The sequence below is a fragment of the Thermobia domestica genome, chromosome 16, assembly GCF_964235325.1.
Source record: "Thermobia domestica chromosome 16, izTheDome1.hap1.1, whole genome shotgun sequence".
Taxonomy (NCBI): domain Eukaryota; kingdom Metazoa; phylum Arthropoda; class Insecta; order Zygentoma; family Lepismatidae; genus Thermobia; species Thermobia domestica.
The window spans coordinates 113,868,813-113,893,792 of NC_137469.1; the positions used below are offsets into that span (position 1 = coordinate 113,868,813).

At 35.4% G+C, this 24,980-nt stretch overlaps 1 protein-coding gene across 1 annotated transcript in view; it reads left to right on the top strand.

Annotated features, from left to right (window-relative positions):
• The window catches only part of fws (Conserved oligomeric Golgi complex subunit 5 four way stop), a 79,629-nt gene that overhangs the window by 37,382 nt on the left and 17,267 nt on the right, over positions 1-24,980 (top strand). The window contains exons 7-11 of the mRNA XM_081742991.1: positions 1,911-2,192; positions 4,817-5,003; positions 10,458-10,601; positions 15,556-15,689; positions 22,308-22,551. Coding sequence (XP_081599117.1) covers positions 1,911-2,192; positions 4,817-5,003; positions 10,458-10,601; positions 15,556-15,689; positions 22,308-22,551 — 991 coding nt within the window. The remainder of the gene's footprint in view (positions 1-1,910; positions 2,193-4,816; positions 5,004-10,457; positions 10,602-15,555; positions 15,690-22,307; positions 22,552-24,980) is intronic.

Below are 24,980 nucleotides of genomic sequence, written 5' to 3' on the forward strand. Positions count from 1 at the left end.
ATTAGAGCACAAGAAATACAAAATTTAATGTACTAAGCATCTGGAAATCGTTAACCTGGCAACACTGCTGTTCCGTCTTCATTTATCAGACATGCTTGTGATCCTGATCACAATTTAAATGTCCGTGACACTTATTCTTTTCATGTCTACGATTTTGTCTGGCGTAACAGGACAAAGTATCATATTTTTATTAGTGATCAAAATTATTATTTTGCAGGGTTCTTAAAGTGTAAATAGGACTTGGGATTCCATTATTGCTTTATTCCTTGCAAAATTATTGATCAAGGATATATATGATATGGATACTTATTTTGAGTATTTTAATAACGAAAACCAAAAGCATTCACTTTTGGCTGTAAAAAGGCTTTTCAGAAACAGTTAGTTAGGTTGTAAAGATGAGTTTTTTTTTTTTTAAATAATAATAAAGTAATAATAATAATAATAACAAACAGTACTATATTCTGCATACGCTAAATATGTCTGTACATGGCCTACTTGAGTTTACTTTTTCGTGAGAGATACGACGTGAAGTGGTTCAACCTATACTACATACATATAAGAGTCTTTATATTTTCTTCTTTCTTACTTTCATGGTCATCCATCATTTCATTTTTTCTAAGCAACAAAGAAAATCAATCACAAGGACAGTATAAGTCGTACGCGTCCTACAGTATTCACTTGATCTTGACGAATATTGCCATGGAGGTAGATCACATATGGAGTCCTTTGGTTTCCAAGGTATAGATCATCAAAGTTGGGTTTTGAACTTCGTCAAATTATCGGAAAAATCACTTTAATTGCTATTTAGGACAAGAACTAGGAGAGAATATTTTCAGAAAAATTCATTAATTGCTATTTAGAACAAGAACTAGGAGAAAATATTTTCAGAAAAAATCATTAATTGCTATTCAGAACAAGAACTAGGAGAAAATATTTTCGAAAAAAAAATATATTAATTGCAATTTAGAACAAGAATTAGGAGAAAATTTTTCGGAAAAGTAGTATTAATTACTATTTAAAACAAGAACTAGAAGAAAGTACGTAAAGAAACTTATTAAAGACTAAGTAAATGTATTCTGCTTACAATAAAAATTTGCCAAAAATCAGTAAACGGCGATTTTGTTTTCGCAATTGAGTAATTCATTACTAATTTCAAGCATTGGTCCTTGCTTTTTTGCAATAAAACAGTTTTAAGTGTCGGGACATGAAAATTTAATGTTAATATGAGATCCGTACAATTAAATTCGTTTTGTACTATTTTATGGAGAAAAATCATATCTGTCACATTTCGCCTTTGTTCAAGTGTAGGAATACAGAAGTTGTCTATTATCTAACACAGGAGCGTCATTTCAGATTTTGCTCGGGGGGGGCAAGGCCTCTTGATATAAGTAAAATTTCGAGTTTTTCACTGATTTACTAGTATTCTATTGATAAAATGTATATAAAACTCAAACTCAGGGTGGGGCAATTGCCCCTCCCTGCCCCTCCTAAATGACGCCCCTGATCTAACATTAATAGACAACTTCTGTATCCCTACACTTGAACAAAGGCGAAATGTGACAAATATGATTTTTCTCCATAAAATAGTACAAAACTAATTTAATTGTACGGATCTCATATCAACATTAAATTTTCATGTCCCGACACTTAAAACTCTGGTCTGTTTCATTGCAAAAAAACAAAGACCAATGTATTATTAAAATCACCAATTTCGAGAATGTGTTCTACTTATAACAAAATATGTATCAAACATAAAGAAGTTGACATCTGCAATATGGACTCTATGTTTAAGAAAACTATTATAAATGTATTATGTAATACACCAACACTATAATTGGGCTTATGCCTGTTGTGTTGATGGCGAATAAATAAATAATAAATAAATAATAATTTTCATTTTGTACCATCAGGAGGGCCTGGAAGAGCGGTAATGCCAAGTCCTGGTAATACGGCAGCTTTCCGAAACTTGCTATGGTCATCACTGGAGAAGCTAATGGATGGAATTCATGCAGAATGTTGTCAAGTGGCTCTGCTGCAGCGAGTGTTGGCAAAGAAAAGAGATCCAGGATCACATATTTGCTTCATGGAACTTCTGAAGAGTGAATGTAAAGACGAGACTTTCCAGTTAGAGAGAAGTTTTTGGGATACTGTCACCAGTGTTCTCTCTGAAGAATTGTTACAAGCAGCGCAAGGTAACATGCTTTCCTTCTACAAGAAACGAAATTGAAAATCCTGTTATCTTTCTTTAAGTGTTTTTCTTTCTTTCTTTCTTTCTTTCTTTATTTTTTTATGATTGTGTATGTAATACCAATTGAATTGTTCTTAGATGTTTTACCTATATATTTAAAAATGAAATGGATGTTGTTACATGTTACGGAAAAACGACTGAACTGTTTGAAATGAATTTTGCGCAATTAGTACTTGGCTTGAACTGGGATTTTATCATGTCACTTTGTTTAAAATATGTATCCTAAGGGGATCAAATCGGGTTCAGTATTTTTTGGTGAAAAATAGAATATCTCAAATTCTCCTCCAGTTAGGGAATTTGCCAAATAAACTCGTCATTAAAATTAACTTAACATGTGGTCAAGTGTTTTCGAAAAATAAGCTTAGAAAGGGAAAAAAGGGCACTTTCCATATCGTCTATTTCGTATAACGCTTTTCTACGAGAAAACGACTGAGCCGTTTGTAATTAATATTTGAACATAGCACTTGATTCTAGCAGGATTTCTGTAAATTCACTTTGAAGAATCATTCTGAGGGAAGGAAGAGTATGTATCCTCCGGAAGGGATTCTCCATAACTTTATTGTTCCCATACGAAGAACGAGCATATGATTTAGTTTCAGATAAATGTAGCGGATTAACATGAGAAATTCGTGCCATGACTCCGATTAAAGTATTATCGTCGTGAGACAGATACCTAGTTAGAAGTGATAAATATGTGAAATGATAATTTTTGCCTGCTCTTTTATATAGATACGAAGGTTGATTTTAAATTGCAGGAGTGAATATAGACGGCAAGGTTTTGGAAACAGGAGTCTTTAGGAAGAAACATAGTGTATAGGAAGAAAAAGAAACTGATTAAGTGGAGAAGATTACACAATGTAGAACTTCTCAATAACTACATCACGGATGATAATATTGAGATATATGAGATGTGAGTTGTTGGGAATAAAGCTAGAAGTATGTATGCCAAATGGGAGAAAATTATTTCTTTCGTACGGTTGAATCCTGTTAGTGAAATTTAAGTTATGTTTAATATGTTCGGGATTTTAATAAATACATAGCAGTTTATGTTCGTAAGTAATTAAAGGATGTGTAATTGTAGATTTTGTGGTGTCTATAGCTGTTGAAATAGTATCATTGTTGTTTAAATAATGTAAGTACCTTGCGAAGAAAACAGCAGTTGGATTTGTTGGCTAATTATAATCTGAATAGTTTTCCTTTTGGCATTGAAGAAATCCAAAGTTAGAGGATAGATTTTGTGTCATTTGCATGAGTCAGTGGTAGAGCGTTCACCTCCGGTGCTTGAAGTCCCTGGTTCGATCCCAGCTCGCGCCGTGTGGGTTTTCTCGTGGGTTTTCTCGGGGTTATCCCGTTTCCTCCCACTTTCTTCATTCCACCATTTCATTCATCTCTCATCATCACCGTCTCCTTTAGCCTAACCGGCATAAGCGTGGGACGTAAAACTTAAAGATTTCATTTTATTTTTCCTACTGATTCACATGTCCCTCAGACCAAGCCGTCTCATTTCGAGAATGAAAAATGTTCATAACATTGTATTGTACTGCTCAGCAGTGACTGACGGTTTCATTATGTTCTTTCTCAAAAAATAGGGACCTGTCACACAGGCATGACTCACTGCACACTACACAGTATTCTTAGCACTGTGTGCAATGACGGTTCGTGCAACAGTTGCGGATTTTTCCTAACCCAGAATCGACAATTTTGTTTATTGACATAACCATTGAAGTGGAAATCAACTTTGTCGGACGAGATAAGATGTTGCACAAAGTCATCACCCTTACTGATTATCCAATCACAATGTGGTTCGCTGATCCTTATCTTGATCGAACAATATATGCACCACCTGTAGCTTGTATAGATACAGTTGCAAATCCAATTTAAGGATTCGCCGCACACTGATACGTGACACAATTACCAAGTTCACTTCTTTATACTTTGATCCATGTCGTTAGACACACGTTCAATGTTTATTGCACTGCACGACGCTTGAGGTCTCCCAGGTAACCGTTTTGTGTTCGCGTTTGCAGTCCCACGAACAGCACGTAGTATGATCTTTCGGGATGGTGGTACCTGTTTCTCAAAATGTTTGAAACACTGTTGTACTGTGATAATGGAACTTCCACCATACCTTAACGACGTACGAAATTTCAACGGCGGTCCACATCACGATGATTCCCTGCAACAATTAAACAAACATGTATCAGTAATTCCCACGCTTACACTTCCTGTTAAATTATATGAAAAATATGCATGACTGTTATTGCTCGTAGTATTCAAAATATAAATATGTCACATCAATATGGCTCATTCTGTGTATATGTATATAGGGAAAGTAATTATGAAATATGCTGGAGCTGCTCGTCTTGCCTGACTATGTGCCGTTTTTATACAAACAGCACAGATACAGGCGTCGAAATTGAACTATTATAAATAATAATTATACAACTGTTTTTTTTTTTTTTTTTTCTGGAATGTAAAGGAGTGCTTATTATATTTACTTATTGCATGTGGTGTACATGTTTCTTAGTGTTTAATACAATTCTGACATTTAAAATATTTCCCTTGTAGGGTCCATGTTTATCAAGCAAGCGTTCGAGGGGGAATATCCAAAACTTTTGCGTTTATATTTAGACTTATGGAAGCGAATTCAACAGTTCAGCTCTAATTTCTCGACGGGAACAGGCGTGGAGATATGTACTGCACAAGTAGACGAAGTGTATAGAGAGGGAGATGCTCCTGGTACTCTGGAGTTCAAGTAAGTTTCATTTTTTTTTTTTTTTTTTTTTTTTTTTTTTTTTTTTTTTTTTTTTTTTTTGAAAATTAAATAAATAAGAGGCTTACTTTACAAGCTTTCGAAAAAAGAATAATTCTGTTCAACATTTTTCGCGTGTATATTTACACTATTCTGGTTCCTAGTTTTTGCTTGTTATGGTGTCTTAAAGGACGTAACAGGGTATTTCCACTGCTTCCAAAGTCAGAATATACTAGTAGACCTATTCTTCCATGTAAATTTATGTTATCAGGTATATATTGTTGAAAAGCGAAACAGCAGGTTTCTTTAGTATGTATTACATCTCCGTCGTGTCATTGTTTTAACACACCAAAGATCAAAATCTAAAATACGTGGCTAAGTGTTGTCTGGGTGAAAATATTGGAATATTTTTTGTTGTCACTGTAAGACAAGTACAACACATAATTGTAAAACTAGTGCTCTATACTCAAAGTTACATTTTTTTTTTTTTTTTTTTTTAAAGCGGTGTTTACATTTCCAAACTATTGTGTACATACATAATGTAAGTTGTATACAAGAAAGACTCGGAAAATAAGTTTCCACTCTTTTTTTTCCCGAGAAATCGTAAAACATTGCGGCAAATAAGACATCGGTCTAAAGCATGACCCGTCCATACGTCATTTGGTAACGTATGACTAAGAACTTACAGATGGCGGTATCGCAATGCTAGCATTCCACCATTTCGGATGAACGTCTCATTCTATGCACGACAAGTGTGGAAGTTGAAACAATCAATGCTCAGTGGTATTGTTAGACACTAACAAAACTGAAAAGTGGTATTCACAAGAAGCGGTCTGGGTTTCTGATATTTGACGTTGTCCTTTTGGACGACAATGCGAGACACACACTTGTCGGCGGCAACATAAAACTATGTTGCTACCCTCAGTTGAAAGCGCCTTTCGCATTCGCCATACAGTTCCTACCTCGAGTCCGGCGACTTTCATCTCTTTCCAGCATTGAAGAAGGCTCTCAGCGGAAGGCGCTTTGAAACCAGTTACGAAGTGAAAACAGCCTTGAAGAAAGTTTTCGTCTCGCATTTTTTTCTCCTAGAAGCTTTCTTTTTAAACTTAGTAAACCTGTGTGACAAACGTCCTTGGTGCTTACGTATAAAAATAAAATAAGCCTTATTCTTTAGTTTCACAGTATATTATTATTTGTTTGCATAAACACCTCTGTCCATAGTTGTCGGGAAAAACTTAATTTTCAGACTTATGCTCGTAGAACAACTATGTTCATCCGTCTGTTGACAGGTATCAGAGTGGAAACTGTAAAATGTAGCGAGAAATAGTTTTCTGATATACATTCAGCGTTCCAAGAATAGATTCTATCTCAGTCTCCTCATCCCTCTATTTCAGCCGGAAGTGATAGAGATGTACGATCGGTATATTCAGTTTCGATGTTAGGGGGCGCGGTGGCTCAGTGGTAGAGTGTTCACCTCCGGTGCTTGGGGTCCATGATGGACAAACACCGCGTTCGTGGGTTTCTCGGAGTTCTCCCGTTTCCTCCCATTTTATTCTTTCCACTATTTCATTCATTTCTCATAATCACCGTCTCCTTTAGCCTAAGCGGCATAAACGTGGGACGTAAAACTCAAAGATTTCATGTTATTTTTCAGTTTCGATGTTAATCGGGATAGGGCAAAAATGGTAATAGAGATTGGTAAACAGTTTAAAAAAAAAAAAAAAAAAGTGTTTACTGCCCTAGAATAAGTCAATACCGGTTGTAAGATATCTATTGAAACATGAAATAGAAATTTATCACTTCCGGTTTTGATATTGATCCCTATAGAGCAGGAACGGAAATAGACAGCGAGAAACGCTTTCTTTGATTTGAATCGTGTCCCAAAAATATATATATATATATATATATTTTTTTTGTCTTTGTATTTAAACTGGAAGTTGTGAAAATCTGTCACTTCTGCTTTTAATGTTGAATTTACACAGAGCATGCTAGTGCTTTAAAAAATGATGATGATGATGATGATTTGTCGTAAGTCTTAATTGCGAAAACTCTCAGTCATTGCGCTGAAAACAATCTAATATGGAAAGCAAAAGATTCGACTAGCATTTGATAAAAGGTTGAATATATAAAATGATTATTATATATTCAGGCTCGTATTCGATAATGATAATTATTCGTGTAAAATAAGTAAAGTCTAGGGTGATTGCTCATTATTTAAAAAAACAACACAAATACCTAAATCTTAGGTTTGCGAAAACTTCATATCATAATATAAAATTATAGCAAGTGTTATTTATCTCTTAAATATATTTTTTCAAGGAAATTGAGAATCTAATGAAATGTTCCTCTGGAACTAATTACTTGACAGGTACCAGTTGGTTACTCTCGCCTCTTAATTCACGAAGATAATCTCTACGTTTTTTGATTATCTAACTTTTTCTAATATTCTCTAAAAAAGAATGGCCTCTGGTAGATAAGGGAGTTAGCTTTCATTAAGGGCTTTCTCCATCATCCTTAAATTTCTAAAGGATTAGACTGACTATATCAAAATCCTTTCCTAATCCAATTCAATTTCTGCCTTATATTATAAAATGCACTTTTAAAGAAAGTCTGTCTAAGTATTTTAAAAGGATATTTTACAGGGTGTCTATCGGTCACGAAAGTCCCGAAAAAGTCAAGAAATCAGAAAACGATCATGAAAGTCAACAAAACGTCACTTAATTTTGCTGCTTTTTTTTTTTTTTTTTTTTTTTTTTTTTTTTTTTTTTTTTTTTAATCCGTGCAAATATAAGTACAGACTGAAAAATTTTGTTGTATAAAATTTCAAAATTCACGACTAAAAATGTCTATGATCGACTTTAGACGCTACCAAATCGCAAGCAAGCACGCTTCTATCGCATGCATGAAAACTCGGCCTAATTCACACCCAAATTCGCTCTTGAGAATGTTACGAAATTTTATACTTTGGTGAAGAAAAGGCCACGAAAAAGTCACGAAATTTCATTTTGGAATTTTAGTAGACACACTGTGTTAGGTCAGATGAAGGATCTTATGTAGGTCCAATAGATGAGATAAACATGAACTAGCTCTTCCTTATATAGTAGATAAATTCTATACAACAAGGTGTCCGTAATCTCTTAAATAAGCTAGAACAAGGTGTCCGTAGTGTCGTAAATGAGACTATTACTTCCGAGGAATTCACCCTAAAACATTGGACCCGGATCAAGCAACCAACAGTATTCCCTACTAGTAGAACCAGAGAAATTTGATTTACTGTATCTCTCTCTACTACAAACTCCGTCGTAGGCCGAACATGGCTTAGGGTAATTATTTCGGTAACGTAATGTACCTAACAGCAGGGAGTCCCTATTTCTCAGTGCCATATCCAAATATACATGGAAGAAGGTACTAGTCAACTTGTGAAAAATTGTTTTAGATATAGATTCAGCATCCAGCTGTATCTTTCTTCTTATTCGCTTATTGAAACCGAAACTGACAAATTTATGACTTCTGGTTAGAATAATAGTTTCGCAATGTGAACGAAACCTTGTTGTCGTGTTGAATGAAGAGGGAGGAATAACAAGACTCTCAACAGAGTTCCCGCCTTGTAGAAAGCTCGAAATATAATTATTTTTCAATTAGTGAAAATGACAGGATTTTTTTTTTCTTTCTTTCAACCTTGAAAATTTTCAGACAGTTTCCGAAGTTTCGCTCGTTTTCGTTACAGTAAAGGAAATTTTCGTGAAACTTTTTTGTATATGTATATAAACAATTTGTAGCAAATGATCTGAAATGTAATTCTAATTGTAGTGTAAAATATATAAAACGATAATCATGCCTGTTCTGTATGGTTGCGGAACATGATCGCTTACTCTGACTGAAAGTTTTTGAGAATAAAATTTTGAGACCAATATTTGGACCCAAGAAGAACACTGTTCATCAAACATTGTTAGGTTCATCAAGTCTAGGAAGCCCAGGTGGGCAGGTCATGTAGCCAGGATGGAAGAAAGTAGAAATGCTTTCAAAGTTTTAACTGGAAGTCCAATTGGTAAACGACCATTAGGAAGACCTAGACGCAGATGGAAGGACAATATTAAGATGGCTCTCGCAGAAATAGGAATATGAAGTAGAAACGATCCAGTTGGCAAAGAATAGAAGTCAGTGGAGAACTTTTGTGAACGCGGCATTGAATCTCCGGGTTCTATAGACATTAGAGTTAGTTAGTTAGTTCATTGTTATTACTTGCGCTGTGTTCGTGTTCTTGCCTTGCGACTTAAAAGCCATCGTCAGCTAGTGAAACTAATGACGCAAATAGATTGGGAACAGAAGATTCAAGAAATTGTCGGTTGGTTAAAGCAGGAGAAGAAGAGAATTGAGATCAATTTATGAGTTTGACATTTGCTTTCTTTCTTTCGTTTTCTTTTCTTATACAAGACCGAGAATATGAAGGACGAGACCTACTATTAATGGAAACCCGAACTGAGACTTCAGTCCATTGCAGTTGGTGGATGCACAAACCATCATGCAAAATTGTGCACCACAATGTAGACCATCCTCCATCACAGTATCTCGCATCCAAGAGATCTGCGTTGCAGAACCAATGATGAGAGTTAAGAATTCGCATATAATATAGCAACAAACGTTTAATATGGCTATTGAGTCTTTTTTTTTTTTTAAAAAAAAAGCGAAGTAGAATGCATTTAAAAAAAAAAGTTGTAGGAGATGATAAACCAAATTTTAAAGATATCAGAGAAAATTCTTAAGATATTTGAGCTTTTTTCTTTCTTTCTTTTTCTTTCTTTCTTTTTTTTTTTTTTTTTTTTCAATCAACTGAGGCTAGTGAAAAATCATTCTCAAGCTCAGGTTGTAAATTTAGTGCTAACAGTAGTTACGTTATAGTCTTTCGTGAAATAGGCAACAGTTGTAATGAATTTTGCGGGTTTATTTTGTATTAACTGCATTTGCATTAGCAATATATTTAAGTGTTCTTTATTTGTAATTCCACCTCAGTTTTTTGTGGACTGTAAAAATAATATGATACTCGATTGTATACTTTCTTCTCTATCTGTGTTTGCAGTTTTATAAAAATAAAATTGAAATTTTATTTGAATATGTGAAGTGGAACGTAGATGGTGAGAAGTTTGAAGCCTGCATTTTAAATAATACTTGTAATTTCTAGTCATATGAACCAATGCTGTGATAATTTATTTTGGAAAAGGTGTAGAAAGTCCTGGAAGAAAAGTTCGTAAGATGCGAGGGGAACTATTTTGATTTTGGATATGAACCCTGCCTTATCTTTCCTCCGGAACATAAGTGACAAGCTTTTATGTAATGAATATTATACTTTTAGAAGCTTTCGTTTTTGCTTCCACTCTGTGTTTGAATTTTCAGAGTAATTTGTCGGAAAGACACAGGAGTTAATTAGACGAAAGTGCTCAAATGCATTTATTTTTTCAGCCGCGAAGTGGTTCTTCCATTCGAAACTGCTTACTTATCTTGTTCTATGTCCCGTCTCTTTGATCCAATTAACTTAATGTTCTCAAGTGGAGATGCAGTGCCTTCACAGGAAGAAGTAGATGGCGTTGTTCGGGTGATAGCAAGGTGAGTCATATTTATATATGAATAAGTCTCAAAGTAATTTTAACTTTTTACAATAATAGTAATATAAGTAATAAATAAATAAAATAAATAAATAAATAAATAGTGAATTAAATGTATATGACTTATGTCACGTAATGATCCAGTACAGTAGGAAAAGTTTATTCTGTTAAGAAAAAGTGAAAAGAAAAAAAAATAACAATAAAATGGTTGGGCCTTTTAATAAAATTTAAGCATTTTGAGTTGATTTTGAGTTTAACCTCCCGTTCAGCAGCGAGGCTGTATGAGACGTGGACCTGTATTCGCGAAAGATTACATCACATTGCAATACCTTCCTTCCATGATCATAATAAGTATTACTTTTGTTTTGTTAGAATGTCTTTATTGTGAAAACGAGTGGGTAAATTCTTCGTAGTCGTTCTTAACTGTTTTCCTTGATAGAAGTTTACTTTTGATAATAAAGTCCGCAGGCTTGATGCAGAAAGAACTGTACTCAAACATCAGAGCTTTCGAAACACCTCGCTCACATTGGTACTGTGTACAAAAATTGGAGTAACATTGACACTGTTACCATCATCCCCACTCACAAAGAAGCATAATGGCTTAATTTCTTTTACACTGTATTAGAATCTTTAAGATGCTTGTGTTTTTAAGTTATAATCTGTTAGTGTACTTAGTTGTTATATCTATGATTATTTCTCATTTATCCTATTCCTATGAAACCTCTTTCTTTTGTCTTGATATTACCAGTTAAGGTAACGAAAATTTTACGATTTATTATTTAGTAAATCCATAATACAAGGTAACCAAAAAAGTTCTTGCCCTTTTTTTATGTCCCATTAATTTTGCGCTCATAGAGAGGAAACGAGATGACGCATGGTGCACGCTCTTAACAGTCATAGCTCCCGGCGGGAGCTCATGTGGTTCGGATTCCACGTTAATTAGTAGGTCCACGTCTCATATAGCCTCGCTGCTGAACGGGACGTAAAACTCAAAAATCAATCAACAGTCATAGCTCGTCCAGTGTCGAAGAGAAATGGAGATATCGAAGCAGCTTGTTCACTCATTTGTTGTACGACTTCAAAGTGGGCCTGCCAGCTGCCGCATCAAGTTGCCGCTTATGCTAGACCTTTAGAGAGAATGCTATGAACGGACACACTGCCAAGCATTTGTTCCAGAAATTTCGTTCGGTAGATGTGAGCCTTTCGGATGAACTTCGCAGTGGACGACCACATGTGTTCGATGACGAGGCCCTGACAGCAGCAGTCGAGGAGGACAATAGTCTAGCGTATGATGAACTTGCAGTTGAAACTGTCAGACTGCATCTGCATGGAATGGGGAAGTAATCTTGCTTACTGGTAAAGAAAAGTGGGTTCTCTATGATACTTCCGACCGTACCCGCCATTGGTTGTCACTGCGTGACCCCATTCCTCACACCACAAGACCACCTCTGCAGCGACAAAAGGTTATGCTCTCTGTATGGTGGAGTTATCGGCAAGTAGTGCATTACGAGCGCCTCCTACCTGATCAGACCATCACTCCTGACCTCTACTGTCAGCAGTTGCAAAGGGTGCACCGTGCGTTCTGGCAGAAAGAGCCAGCATTGGTGAATAGCAAGGGTGTGCTGTTGCTACACGACAATGTCAAGCCACATGTGACAAAGAGGACCCAGGAGACCCTTTAGCAACTTGACTGAGACACACTGTGCCATGCAGTAGAATCACATGCCCTTGTGTCAAAACATTACAAACTATTTAATTCCCTTGGCAACCACCTCCGTGGGAGATCTTTCGCACATGAGGGAGACCTGCGGAACGCACTCACGGACTTCTTTGCACCTACGACCGCCGAGTTTTATCATCAGATATTGTGAAGCTATAGAAACGTTGACAAAAGGTGTTGAATGCTGATGGAAATTACTTCGAAACCTAAAGGTACGTACCGTCTACTGTATTGTTCGTTGTTTATCACTGCTGTAGAACGGCAACATTTTTTTTTTTTTTTTTGGTTACCTTGTAATGTGAGTGCCTTTTGGTTTATTTATAAGAAATTCAAGCAGCTTACATTAACTGAGCATTGAATGTAAAGAAGCACGAATCTTCAATGCACAGAATTGTCAGTATTTTATAATCAAATTCAAGTAACACAATCACACAACAACTTCTGTATGAGCTGTTGGTGATTGCTAGTGATGATCGTACGAATTGTTTGTGGGTCAGCCCAATGCTCGCTTACATGCTCACCAAGCGAAGTAGCTGAAGTGATAAAACGTTGGCTTCTTATTCGGGAGGTCGCGGGTTCGATTCCTGCTGCCGACCATTCTGAGGGTTTTCCTCAGACCTACCAGGCAAATGCCGGGATGGTACCTACTAAACGCCCTGGCCGATACCTTCCCAAAATCGTTTCCATTGTTGTTGTTAGATATCCAGTGTAAAATGGTCTCTGAGCTGTATCTGGTGATTGTTAAATAAAATAAAAAGTGTTGCATGTTTAATGAGACGTAAGATGTATTTTTACTAGCTAGAAAGGAAACGCGAGCAAATCTGTTTGCCTTATAGAAACACATTCAAAGGACAAATAAGTAGTAGTATATGCCAGTAAACTTAAATATAGCATTGCATATTTCAATATAACATTTAAGTAAGCTCAACCTTTGGAACAAATGGTAGGTATATCCGTTGTTCATTATCATCAGTAGGGGCAACGTTGTATGTGAGTCCACTTGTTGTGAGGTCTTAATCCATGATGTAGTGTGCTCTTCCCTGTACAGGGTGTCTCAAAAGTCCCCTGACATAGGGTAACTCTGTTATCATAGTTACAGCAAAATGAAAGAGGGGAAACCGTGTCCAAATATGATGTTCTCAATCTAAAGTGAAGGATTTTTTTTTTTTAAATCGGACGAGTCGTTTGTGCTGTACACTCTTTATGCGCCCAATGTTAAAAATGAAAATGCAACGTTGAATTTACCTTGTAATAAACTTATTTGTGCATTATTTTTGGTGTGCCCAGCTTAGACAATTTAATCATTTTATTTTGAAGGCTGCTATTTTTCCACGCATAGCGTAACTAATCGTATGTTTTCACAACGGATATATCAGCAGCGAAGCAGACGACAGTCGTCGACGGCCTTGGGCATAGCCAGCAGCCAATCACAGTCCTACCTGTGCTTACGTCAATGTGGTAAGTGGGACTCACGTGAGCAGCAGGGACAAAGAAGCTGCATGACGTAACCGACATTGGGCGCCGAGACTCCGATTCAGGACAAGCACTGTACACACGCTGCTCAGAACAGTTCATAGTAAATTTGCATTTTGTATGTATCAACTGATATTTACAAGCCAACGTGTCATCCAGATGTGTTATCGTTAAAATTTTGTCCATATCATTTGTAGAGATGTAAGTATGGTGCTTAATGCCAAATATAATCACTATTTTATGCGTACCATTGGCGTTATTCTGACCCGGAAATTGTCACCTCATGTTCTTCTGTTCTCTTGCGTATAGTGCAGTGTATATTGATACAAACGACTTATTATTATTCTATGTTCTCTTTCAGTTCAAATGATGCTGAAGTTTTATTCTGTTCATAACTTTAAGGTGGTTGTTTGAATTTTCGCCTACGTGTGGTTAGCGGTGAAAGAATCTATTACTCTGGTGATAACTTGTTTCGTCGTTAATGCTCGGGCAAAATATTCAATGACTATCTAATGTAATGTTTGCTCTGTTTGGATTCCCATCCTATAGGGTAAGCATCACAACCTGGACCCACAACATAAGTGAATGAAGTTATTGTCTTCTACACTAACGTGTCGCTGGCCAGCCCCTGTTTCAAACAGAAACTTGATTTGCTTATGTTGTTCGTCCAGGTAAATGGCATCGTTGCATTTTCATTTAACATTGGGCGCAAAAAGAGTGTACAGCCCAAACGGGTCGACCAATTAAAAAAAAAAAAAAAAAATCTCACTTTAGATTGAAAACATCATATTTAGAGACGGTACATTTTGCTGTAAATGTGATAATAACAAAGTTACCCTATGTCAGGGGACTCTTGAGATACCCTGTATATTCCGTTAGGAATAAGTGGGTATATATATAAGCAAACTCAATATTTTTTAACCCTAAATTAGATATTTGCTTTAAAAATGTCCTTTAGAAAAAAAAAAAAAGAAAAAAAGAAAAGAAAAGACCCATATGACTACTTGTCAAATTTTTCCGTTGCGTTTAAAAACACATATCTCAGATGTTGTTGCAGATATTGAAAATAAGTGTTTAGAGGATATAATGAAGTAAGTTCAAATAAAAATAGCCATAAAAAATACAACATATTATCAATGCAAAAGATTCCAATAACTTTCAAGATCATTATGTATGAAGTTCTGGACTGCAACATAGGAAAAGGCTCTTACGTCTCCGTCTTTGGTTGGATAAGTTTCGAAAATACAGTAGGACGTCGATAATCTGAACGCAGTACCTAGAAGCTTTTTATATTTTGTCTTAGCGCTAGCGATAAACATCAGTAGGGTTTGTCCGTCGGCGTTGTTTGATGTCAGTGTTTCTACAAAAGCTCATTCATATGTAATTGTTTGTCATACATATTTTTGTTTTCCTTAGGCCTGTATAAGTTAAGTTTAAGTGTGACTTACAAGAACAGTGTAATTTTTGTGTAAAAGCAGGTTCTTCAGAAGCATTAAATGTAAGTAGCCTTACGTACGATATTGTAATTACTATATGTACTGTATAACCACTGTATCGATAAAAGAGCATACCGTACAGTATATTTAAGCCTAAATGGCCTTTTCTTGGTCATTTTCGAAAATCCGAACTAGCTGTCTCAATTAGTTCGGTTTTTCGACTTCCTACTGTATATATTAATGAAAGGAGAAAATAACCGAAATTTAACACACAAGATCCAAGATGCGAAAGTGTTTTACATTCTTTTCTTTATGTTTTCTTGCAGTGAGCTGAGCATTTCTTTGGTGGACATGGCACTAAGTAAAATAATAGCTAAAAATGTAGGTAAAACAGTGAAGCTGTTTTGTGTGAAGTGTGAACAAATGGTAGTTACTGATGGTGAAGCAACGCAGGTGATAGGTATGTAATACTATTTGATTTTGTATTCTGGTTGATATCTTGTACTTCAATAGTACAAAAAGTTAATTTTTAAAGATAACTAGCTGGACCTGCGCTCTCTGCACAGCGCATCATTCGCATATGAGTATAAATCTCCTCACTCCTCACAACATATGTGCATGTCCCTTTACAGACACAAGTGAAAGACGTCTTGATGATTTAAAAAAAAAAAAAAAAAAAATCGAAAAAAAAAAAGATCGGCAAGGGGTATCATAAAGGGGAGATTTTTTCGATTATTTTTTCTCAATATCTCGCACCGTTTGCAAGATTTGAGCCTACTTCCGGTTGGAGTTTCTAATTCATGTATGACAAGTGTTTTCTTTCTTCTTGCATGCAGTATGTAATAAGCAAATACATTACATATACAATTAATTATAATGCCAGTTATATATGGTGTTCATTGGGCAAAACACACAAAAAATAAAGATTTATTTTAAGACTCGAGAAATGGTTATTCTTCCTTTTTCACTATTATTTGGCCATGGAACAAACGCCTGAGACATATACAACCCCAATATACAACATTGTGGTATTGGAATGTATAACACATAGGATATAATGCTTTAGTTTTTTTAAAATTTCAACGCTTCCAGCGTACCCTAAAAAATGTAATAAAGAAATAATGGCCATGTTTTTTTTTTAATATTCAATTAGAACTGGACAATCTACACAAAATTTCCAATCGACCAGTGAAAACGTCATCTTTCTAGAGCCTGTAGTTTCCGAGATCTCATTGTCGAAAGGATTGACCACAAACATATAAACATTGTTTAAAAGAACTCGGAAGATGGAAGCACAACTCACATGCATTGAATTAGAAAAGGCTTATTAAAATACAAAGGCTTTGAACAATAATTTTATATCATAAACTTTATGAAAAAGATATAGTTAACTAATTTAGACTATTTAAAGTACAAATACTTAAAATGTTTGTCTGTGTTAAACGTGAAATCATACATAACTGTAAATGAAAGATTTGAAAGCTAAAGTTATAGGTTGGAGCTCAGGCGCTTTTAATTGCTATTGTAGCATTTCAATAGATAGATAATACCGAGAGATCGAAAAGTTGCACACATCAAGGAATTCATTATTATGAATTGAAGTGCAGTTGTAATAATTGTATCTTCTATCACTAAATGACAGTTAGGAGTTCTAATAACCAATGTACACGACACTTGCCGTGTAACGGTTATATGAGGTCTTCGGTAGAGCTGTGGTTACGATGCTGGGAGCATATTGTTATGCTCTAATTATTTAGCCTTCAGAACAATAAGGGCATAAGAAGTGTCTGCCTATTTCCTCTTGTCTCACGAAGACAAAATAACGCTGAAAGAGACTACATTTTGAAACCTATATTGGGACGAAGGATCAAAATAAATTAGAGGTGTAGGTTAAATTAGAGATAAGCAGAAAGAACTAGGACCAAAACTGAATCGCTTGCGTAACGGCACAAATGCCAAGGCGGTTCACGAATTTGAAATTAATGCATTTCTTTAGAGAATTTGATGATTTTGCATTTCTGCATACTATGTAAGATACTAAACATTATTAACACATTCAACTCTTCCCATACGTCGTAGGCGTGATTATTTTTATTCCTCAGGGGACGAAGCACACGTTCTAGGTGAGATAGAGTTTCCGTTAGTTTGAGCGCTCCATGAATATCCGCTGGCGTCTTTTCGACTTCTGTTATACAGTTTGATCCCCCTAATAATTGGAAAAAAAAAAAAAAAAAAGATCAAGATAACAGTGCTAGTGGAACAGAGCAAATTTTTGACTCCACATAATATGTAAATTTTTTCATAGTATTGTAAGCAAATTTATTCATAAAGGAATTTGTCTATTTCATGGTCACATTTCTTTCCAGATATATATTTGGTCTAGGAATTAATTCGTGCGGTTTTTAATCAAAAATTGAAGCTTTATTTCAAAAACAAAATAAATTAATACGTTAACAAAAATATTGTCCATCGCTAGCCACTACTTTCTCGCATCTTTCAGGCAATTTACGGATTCCGTCTAGAAAGAATTCCTCATCTTTTGAAGCAGTCCAATCAGAGATCCATTTTGCGACATTTCCTGAAGAAGTGAACCGCTGTCCAATAAAATTGTTATTCATGCAATCCAACAAGTAGTAATCAGGAGAAGCAATGTCTGGTGAATGCGGCGGGTGGGGTAAGACTTCCCATCCGACATTTTCCAAATAGGTTTTGATCGGTTTTGCGATATGTAGTTGAACGCTATCATGTTGAAAAATAAGTTTATTATGTCTGTTATTCCATTCTGGTCGTTTACGGGCCAGAGCTTGCTTCAAACGCATTAACTGTTGTCGATAACGTTGTCCATTAAGAGTTTCACCAGGTTTCACAAGTTCATAGTACACCACACCTTTCATATCCCACCATATACACATCATAACCTTGCACCGTAAATATCTCGTTTCGGTTGTGAAGGACCTGGTTCACCTGGCTTCACCCACGCCTTTTTTATTTTAGGGTTCTCGTAATGAATCCACTTCTCATTACCAGTAACAATTCGATGTAAAAATCCCTTTCTTTTCTGTCTTTGAAGCAGCAATACGCAAACGTTCTTTCTTTTCTTTCAACGTCTCTTTCTTACAATTCATGTGGAACCCAATGTGACATCTTTTGAATCATTCCCATGGCTTTCAGGTGTTTGGAAACTGTTGTTTGTTTAACTCCTAATGCTTCTGCATGTTCGTTCTGCGTTTGACACGAATCCTGATCAAGCAATGGTCTCAATTCACCATCTTCAATTTTCTTTGGCTGTCCAGGTCGCTCTTGGTCTTCCAAGCCGAAGTCACCACTTTTAAACCGTGCAAACCACTTCTGCCACGCTAGCTCAACTAGAGCATGGTCACCATACACTTCCATCAGAATACGATGACTTTCGGTAGCACTTTTCTTCATGTTAAAGTAATGAAGAACTCCCGCAAAAACACTTTATCAGGCACAAAATGAGTCATTTTCATTTGAATAAAAAATATTGTTGCTTCCGCTTCAACCAACTGACATATGCTAAACAAGATGCGAAATGACAGTAGTTTTCAACGCATGTTTGGATCAACGAAACTATGGGACAATAAGCTAGTTACGCCATCACTTGTAAAACCGCACGAATTAATTTCTAGACCAAATATATACAAAATAAACCGAACAAATATGGACTAAATTTTTATCTGACGCTGAAAACTAATTATATGCTGAACTGGAAGATACACATAGGTTCGTTAGAAATTGTAGCTAACGGAATAAACTCAGTTTTATTGAGGCTGTGTAGTGATTATTTTGAAAAGGAACACATGCTTTATATGGATCAGCATTACACTATTGTTTCTCAAATTGTGGAGACAATTATGCTGTCGGGACAATTTTGAAGAATAGAAAAGTATTTTCCGGAAAGTGTAATTGACAAAAAATTAGCACAATGAGAAAATACAAGTGCTCGGGAAGGCCCTGTACTTGTTGTGGAATGAAACAACTGACAATTTTGAATTTTAAAAATATAAATTTTCTATTATTATTATTATTATTATTATTATTATTATTATTATTATTATTATTATTATTATTATTATTATTATTATTATTATTATTTAAGCATTACAAAGGCTCTCGTGTGCACAAAATGCAAATAAATTCACCGAAAGATTTGATTGTATTGTTCGTCGGACTTTTTTTTATTTATGCTAGAAAGCATCATTTATATAATACAACGAAAAGCATATAGAAATGTACAAATTATTCCATATAATGTATTCTGTACAATGGCGTAACTAAAGGCTTGGAGCCCCCCTCCCGCAGACAGCGTGGAGTGGAGGCCTTTCTCTACGTCACACTTCACGATTTGGGGGCCCCTGATGGCTTGCGCCCCCTGCAATGCGAGGTCCTTACTTACGCCCCTAATTCTGTAGTTCTAAATGTATATTTTAACAAAATTAATATTAGGTTATCCAAAAGTTACTCGATATTTTATGAGCAAAATAGGGAAACTTGGTATAAAACGTCGACCTGAGAGAGAAAATTCACAAGAAGGGGGCCTGACCTGAATGTGTTGTGGTTTATGCTTTAAACCAGCAAAATTTATTTGCGTACTTTAAAGTGCACGACTTTTCGATTACTCTTTATAATAAAAGCTAATAAATGGATGCGTTAGCAAGATATTTTTCATGAATGTTTGTGTTAGTTATTTAAGCAGTCAATAATCCTTTAAATTAGGTAGTTTTGTTTTAATCAAAATATAGAAATATAGAAGTGATATACTGTTGTAAAGGAGACAGAATTCAGTTATGTGATAGGGAACTTTTAATATGTGCGAGCTTGTATATACCATATATTTTTCTGTCATCTTTATATTAATTTTCTGAACAGAAAACTATATTTTGTTTTCTGTTCAGAAAATTAATATAAAGATGACAGAAAAATATATGGTATATGTATGTACTAAGTATATGTATGTACTAAATTATTTATTATTTAGAAACACTTGTTTCTTCACTCAAGTTATAATCAAATTGTAGGCCGTTAAGTGTGAATATCTGCATGGATATATGTGACAAATAAAGAAGATAACCTATGTTATATCACACTAAACCCTCTGTAGGGGCGAATTCAGTTATAATGCAAAGAGTGAAACAATGCATAACTGGATCAAGATTCGGGTCCGTGTCTCCGGCTTACTATGCCGATCCGTTAACCATTAAAGGCTACCCAGACCGTTTCCTAAACAGTCACACATGTAACCATTGGGTACAGTCCATATGGTCTGAGGATTGAGCACTGATATCAAGGATGATTGTTGAGGGAATGGACTAGATAGTAGTGATATACGTATCAGCATGGTAAGCCAGAGACCTGGGTTCTTTTCTGGCCCAGTCATGCATATTTTCACTCTTTGTATATCTAGGTGGTTAGTTTATAGGAAAGGCAGGGTCATGATGTAAAGAAGGAAAGAAACTAAGCTTAATTCTATAAAACTTTTCTTTAAATACTGTAAAAGAATTACATAGACTGCTTATGTGCGGGTCTGTCTTCGTCAACATCGTAAATGTACTTATTGTTTACTTATGTAAACTAAACTTGAACTTTTCTAATACTTACAACATCGTGAATTAGAATATTCTACACGTGGTCTAGATTTGTAAACACAAGCACGTTCATCTTATATATAAACAAAATCAAATGCTTTCTTACTACAACCACTGCGAGCAAGCAGGCAACAGGCATCATCACTATCATCAAGTCATGTGACGAGGGACACTAGCGCCACCGCAGTCCACAAGAGGGTATCATCGGCATCAGTTTCGGCTGGTCATCCCTGCTTTCTTAGCTTGTTTGGAGCTCTGAGGTCTCTTGCGCACTTATCTTGCCTGGAGCTCTGCGGGAACTCAACCCCTTTCTTTGCTTGCCTGGAGAACTTAACTGCAACCAACTAGCTTGCATGGAGCTCTGCGGAACCTCAGCTTCTCTTTGCTTGCCTGGAGCATTGATAATTCCTAAACTGTTACCACTTAGCTTGCGTGGAGCTCTATAGTATCCTTTCCTAGGCTTCCTGGGCCTTGGGACCCAGACAAACTACATAGAGAACTTTGTATTGGTATTCGGACCATAATTATACTGACTTCGTAGCGAGGTAGGGATGGAGATGAAACTTATTGTTAGGACGCTGGATCCGTGTCAGAAAGACAATCTGCTCGTCATCTCATACCGGTTTTACTCCATGAAGATCGATATTGAAACCGAAAATAGTAATTTCTAACACCGGTTTTGGTAGTGGAATAATGGCGGAAGTGAGACCATTCTTGTGACGCTGAATTCATTACAAAAAACCGCTTCTTACCACTTTTGCTTGGACACTTGTCAACAGGCAGATAGAGGGACATAGCCCTTCAATAAGACTTCCTATGCATATCATAGTTTGGATGTCTGAAATACAGTTGCACAAGCTTCCAGTATGACATTACAAGACTAAAGATACGAGTATTTTTATTTTCTCTTTATCATTGTTCAGACTTCCTTTCTTTTTTAGTCTGAAGATGAACTAACGATTATCGATGCCTGAAACACTTTATTTTGTAAATGTGTCACTCACAAAAAGAACATAGAAATACCTTATTGTTTTTTTATTTTTTCTGTGCTTGTACTGGCTTATCTTTTTAGGTAGAGAGTATGCAGATTGAAAAATATCGGAGAATAAAATTTGAGGGATAATTCAGTGTCTCAAATGAAACATGGATGGAAAAGCAAGTTCTGCAAACTTATAAGTTCTCAAAGACAGGGAAAATGAAACTGCAGCTTTTACCTATTGTGTCTGTTTATCATTGTTTTAGAATATTGCACACAAAAGTGCGGTACTTTTACAATACTTTCACATTACCTATTCATAGTCGTAAGTTTATCAATGTTTTCTACAGTTGTTTGTTGACAGAATTCTAATCCTTAAAAGTTTTAAAGTATTGCATGAAATACATTGCTTTTTTTTATTAAAAAGAAAACTAAATAAATAAATAAATAAATTGAGGCTTTGCTCAAGTAACTGTTCTTTCTCGTTTCTTTGTAGATTCACCTACAAACGGACAGACCCTGAATGCAGCAATAGTGAATCTTTTATTTTATTTTGAGAAGCATGTGAAAAGAGTGGTAAATAATATAAGTGCCCTTCCTCAAGACGCTGTGACAATTATACTGGAGTCATTAGAACATGTAGATGTTCTAATGGAAACAATAATGAAACCTCTAATAATGTCAATTTCTGATGCCATTGAGGCAATTATTCTGACAATGCATAAAGAAGATTTTTCACAGTAAGTATTACAATTATTAAGAAATACGTGTATGCATTTTAAAATATGTGGGTATTATTTACAGATGCTTTATTCTTTGAATCTCTTTAGTTTGCTTCAGAAGATAGAAGGTTATGTCGACTGATGTTGAAATAAATCGTAGGAAAATAGTGCAATTAAATATGGAATTTTCTACATTAAAAGGATCGTAAGGAATTACCATAATTATTAAATAGTATTATAAATTCCACAAAATTTTGTGTAAAAAATTTCAGTGCGATAACATGTATCCGTATCTGTTAACTGAAATGTCTTATTAATACTTAAGTAAAGGAATCAAAAGACTAAGACCGTACACTTCTAGGAAATTGGATAACTACTTAAATTAAAAGTAGAAATTCATATTTAGGAAGCTAGAAGAAATAACTGTGATAGAATCAATTGATATATTGTGTTGTTAAGCGCAACCAAGTAAAGGTCGTCATGTCGGTCATAGCTGAATTCGTATGCAGTAACATGCTGTTTAGTGTTATGTTAGTAGCTTACTTGAGACTATGCTGTATGTAAGTTATGCATTGCCATTAAGTGAATGAGGTTGTAGTGTCAAAAGTGTTGTAAATTTGAGACAATAGTTACTGGAAGTTAGAGCTGCAATGAGGTGTAACTTTCATCTGAGTGAGTTGTAGGGGACAATACCTTGTAAGTTTGAAGTTGAATGCGAGAATACTAGTATCAATAGGTGTTGTAATGTTGATGAACTTCAGTAAGTTTGTGGAATCAACAAATTTGGTGAGGTTGAGGTCATAAGGTCAGCTGGTGTTTAAGGTTAAGTGATTTGTAAATCCCAGAGGTATATATCTAATATTGAGTGAAATTTCAGGGTCAGCAGGTGTGGTAAGTTCCAGATTGCCTGCAGACTGAAGAGAATGCTTAGCTCTTAAACAAAATGCTTCTTCAATTAAGTATAAACAGATTTTTTTCGGTCACATTTTGAAAAAATTTTGTTCATGTTAATTATTATTTCGAGTGCTGTTCAATAAGTTTTCCTCCAACACTCTAATTTTTGGTATTAATTGTTGCACGTGCATAATTGTATTCTCAAACGAAAGCTTGGACCTTCTCCTTTATTACAAATACGTTTCGTTTTTCCATGTTACTTCACTGACAACGATCCAGTCACAGGATTACTGATGAACTAAACGGTCGTCCGGTTAAAGTAGCGTACGGTCCTCCAGTTCCTGACTGTGGAAAGTGTGACACCTATTAACATCCACCGTCGCACAAAAGGAACGCATACAAACGTATTATTTAACCCGTAAGTCGACGCATTGAGGGTCCGACATACCTCCAGCTAGTTTCCTTCAGTACCTTCCTAAAAATAGAACAAATATTCTACTAAGATCAAATACATCATTGTTGGAAAAGTCATTGAATTGTGAGAGTGTCCTAAAACAGTTGGGTGTACTACATACCCCATACACCTTCTTACATTTGTGTTTTGCAAAAATAGCTTCTCTTGCTTTTTGAGTTAGAAGTGCATTTTTCATCTGTGATAATAAAATGTAGGAGCACCAATCTTATGGTATCAGTGGTACATTATTGATATTACCTTCATTCATGTATGTTTTTTTATATACAGAAATATCCCCATGAGAAAACGAGTCTCTTTCAGAGACTTGTTCATGATGATGATGCAGTTTGTCACTTAGAAGTGGCTATGGTTAAGATGATAATGTAAATGAATTGGAACAAGAAACAGCATTGGAAAGAAGTGATGATTAACACGATATTAAAGAAAAAAATTACATTATTTCCGTTGGTAGAAATGGAAAAAAACAGATGGTAAAAACTGCACAAATGGTTCCAAATGATCGTAATATTTCATTGTTTTTCGTATTCCATATTCTACTAAGAAAGCAAAAGAAGCTAATTGTGCTGTAAAAACATTTCGTTTGTTCGTTAGTGATATTATAGTGAAAATAATTACGGAAAATACAAATAAATATGCAATTATTCAAAAGATAAGTGAGGAATATAACTGATTCTAGCTGGATTTTTTGGTTCAGGACATCTAAATTGAAGGACCTGTGGAATAGAGATTGGTTTGAAATAGATATGTTCTCTAGTACTATGTGAATCAAGCAATTTGTGTTTTTACCCGGTGCATTTAGATTCGACAAGAAAACTGATCATCTTATGGTCGCCCATGTTTTTTATTAAAGGTTTGCTGGATATTGATGGCATAAATGCACAGGCTCGCATTTTGTTACAAATACTCAGAAACAAATCTTTACATGATATTAGAACTAGTTTAGTAAATCCGCAGTTAGTGAAAAGAGCTGCTGAGATCTGACGGAAAGCGCTGCCAAAATTACTTAATTAAAAAAAAAAAAAAAAAAAATCGTGAGCATCGTTTTGGATAATGCACCACCAAGACAAGGGCATTATGC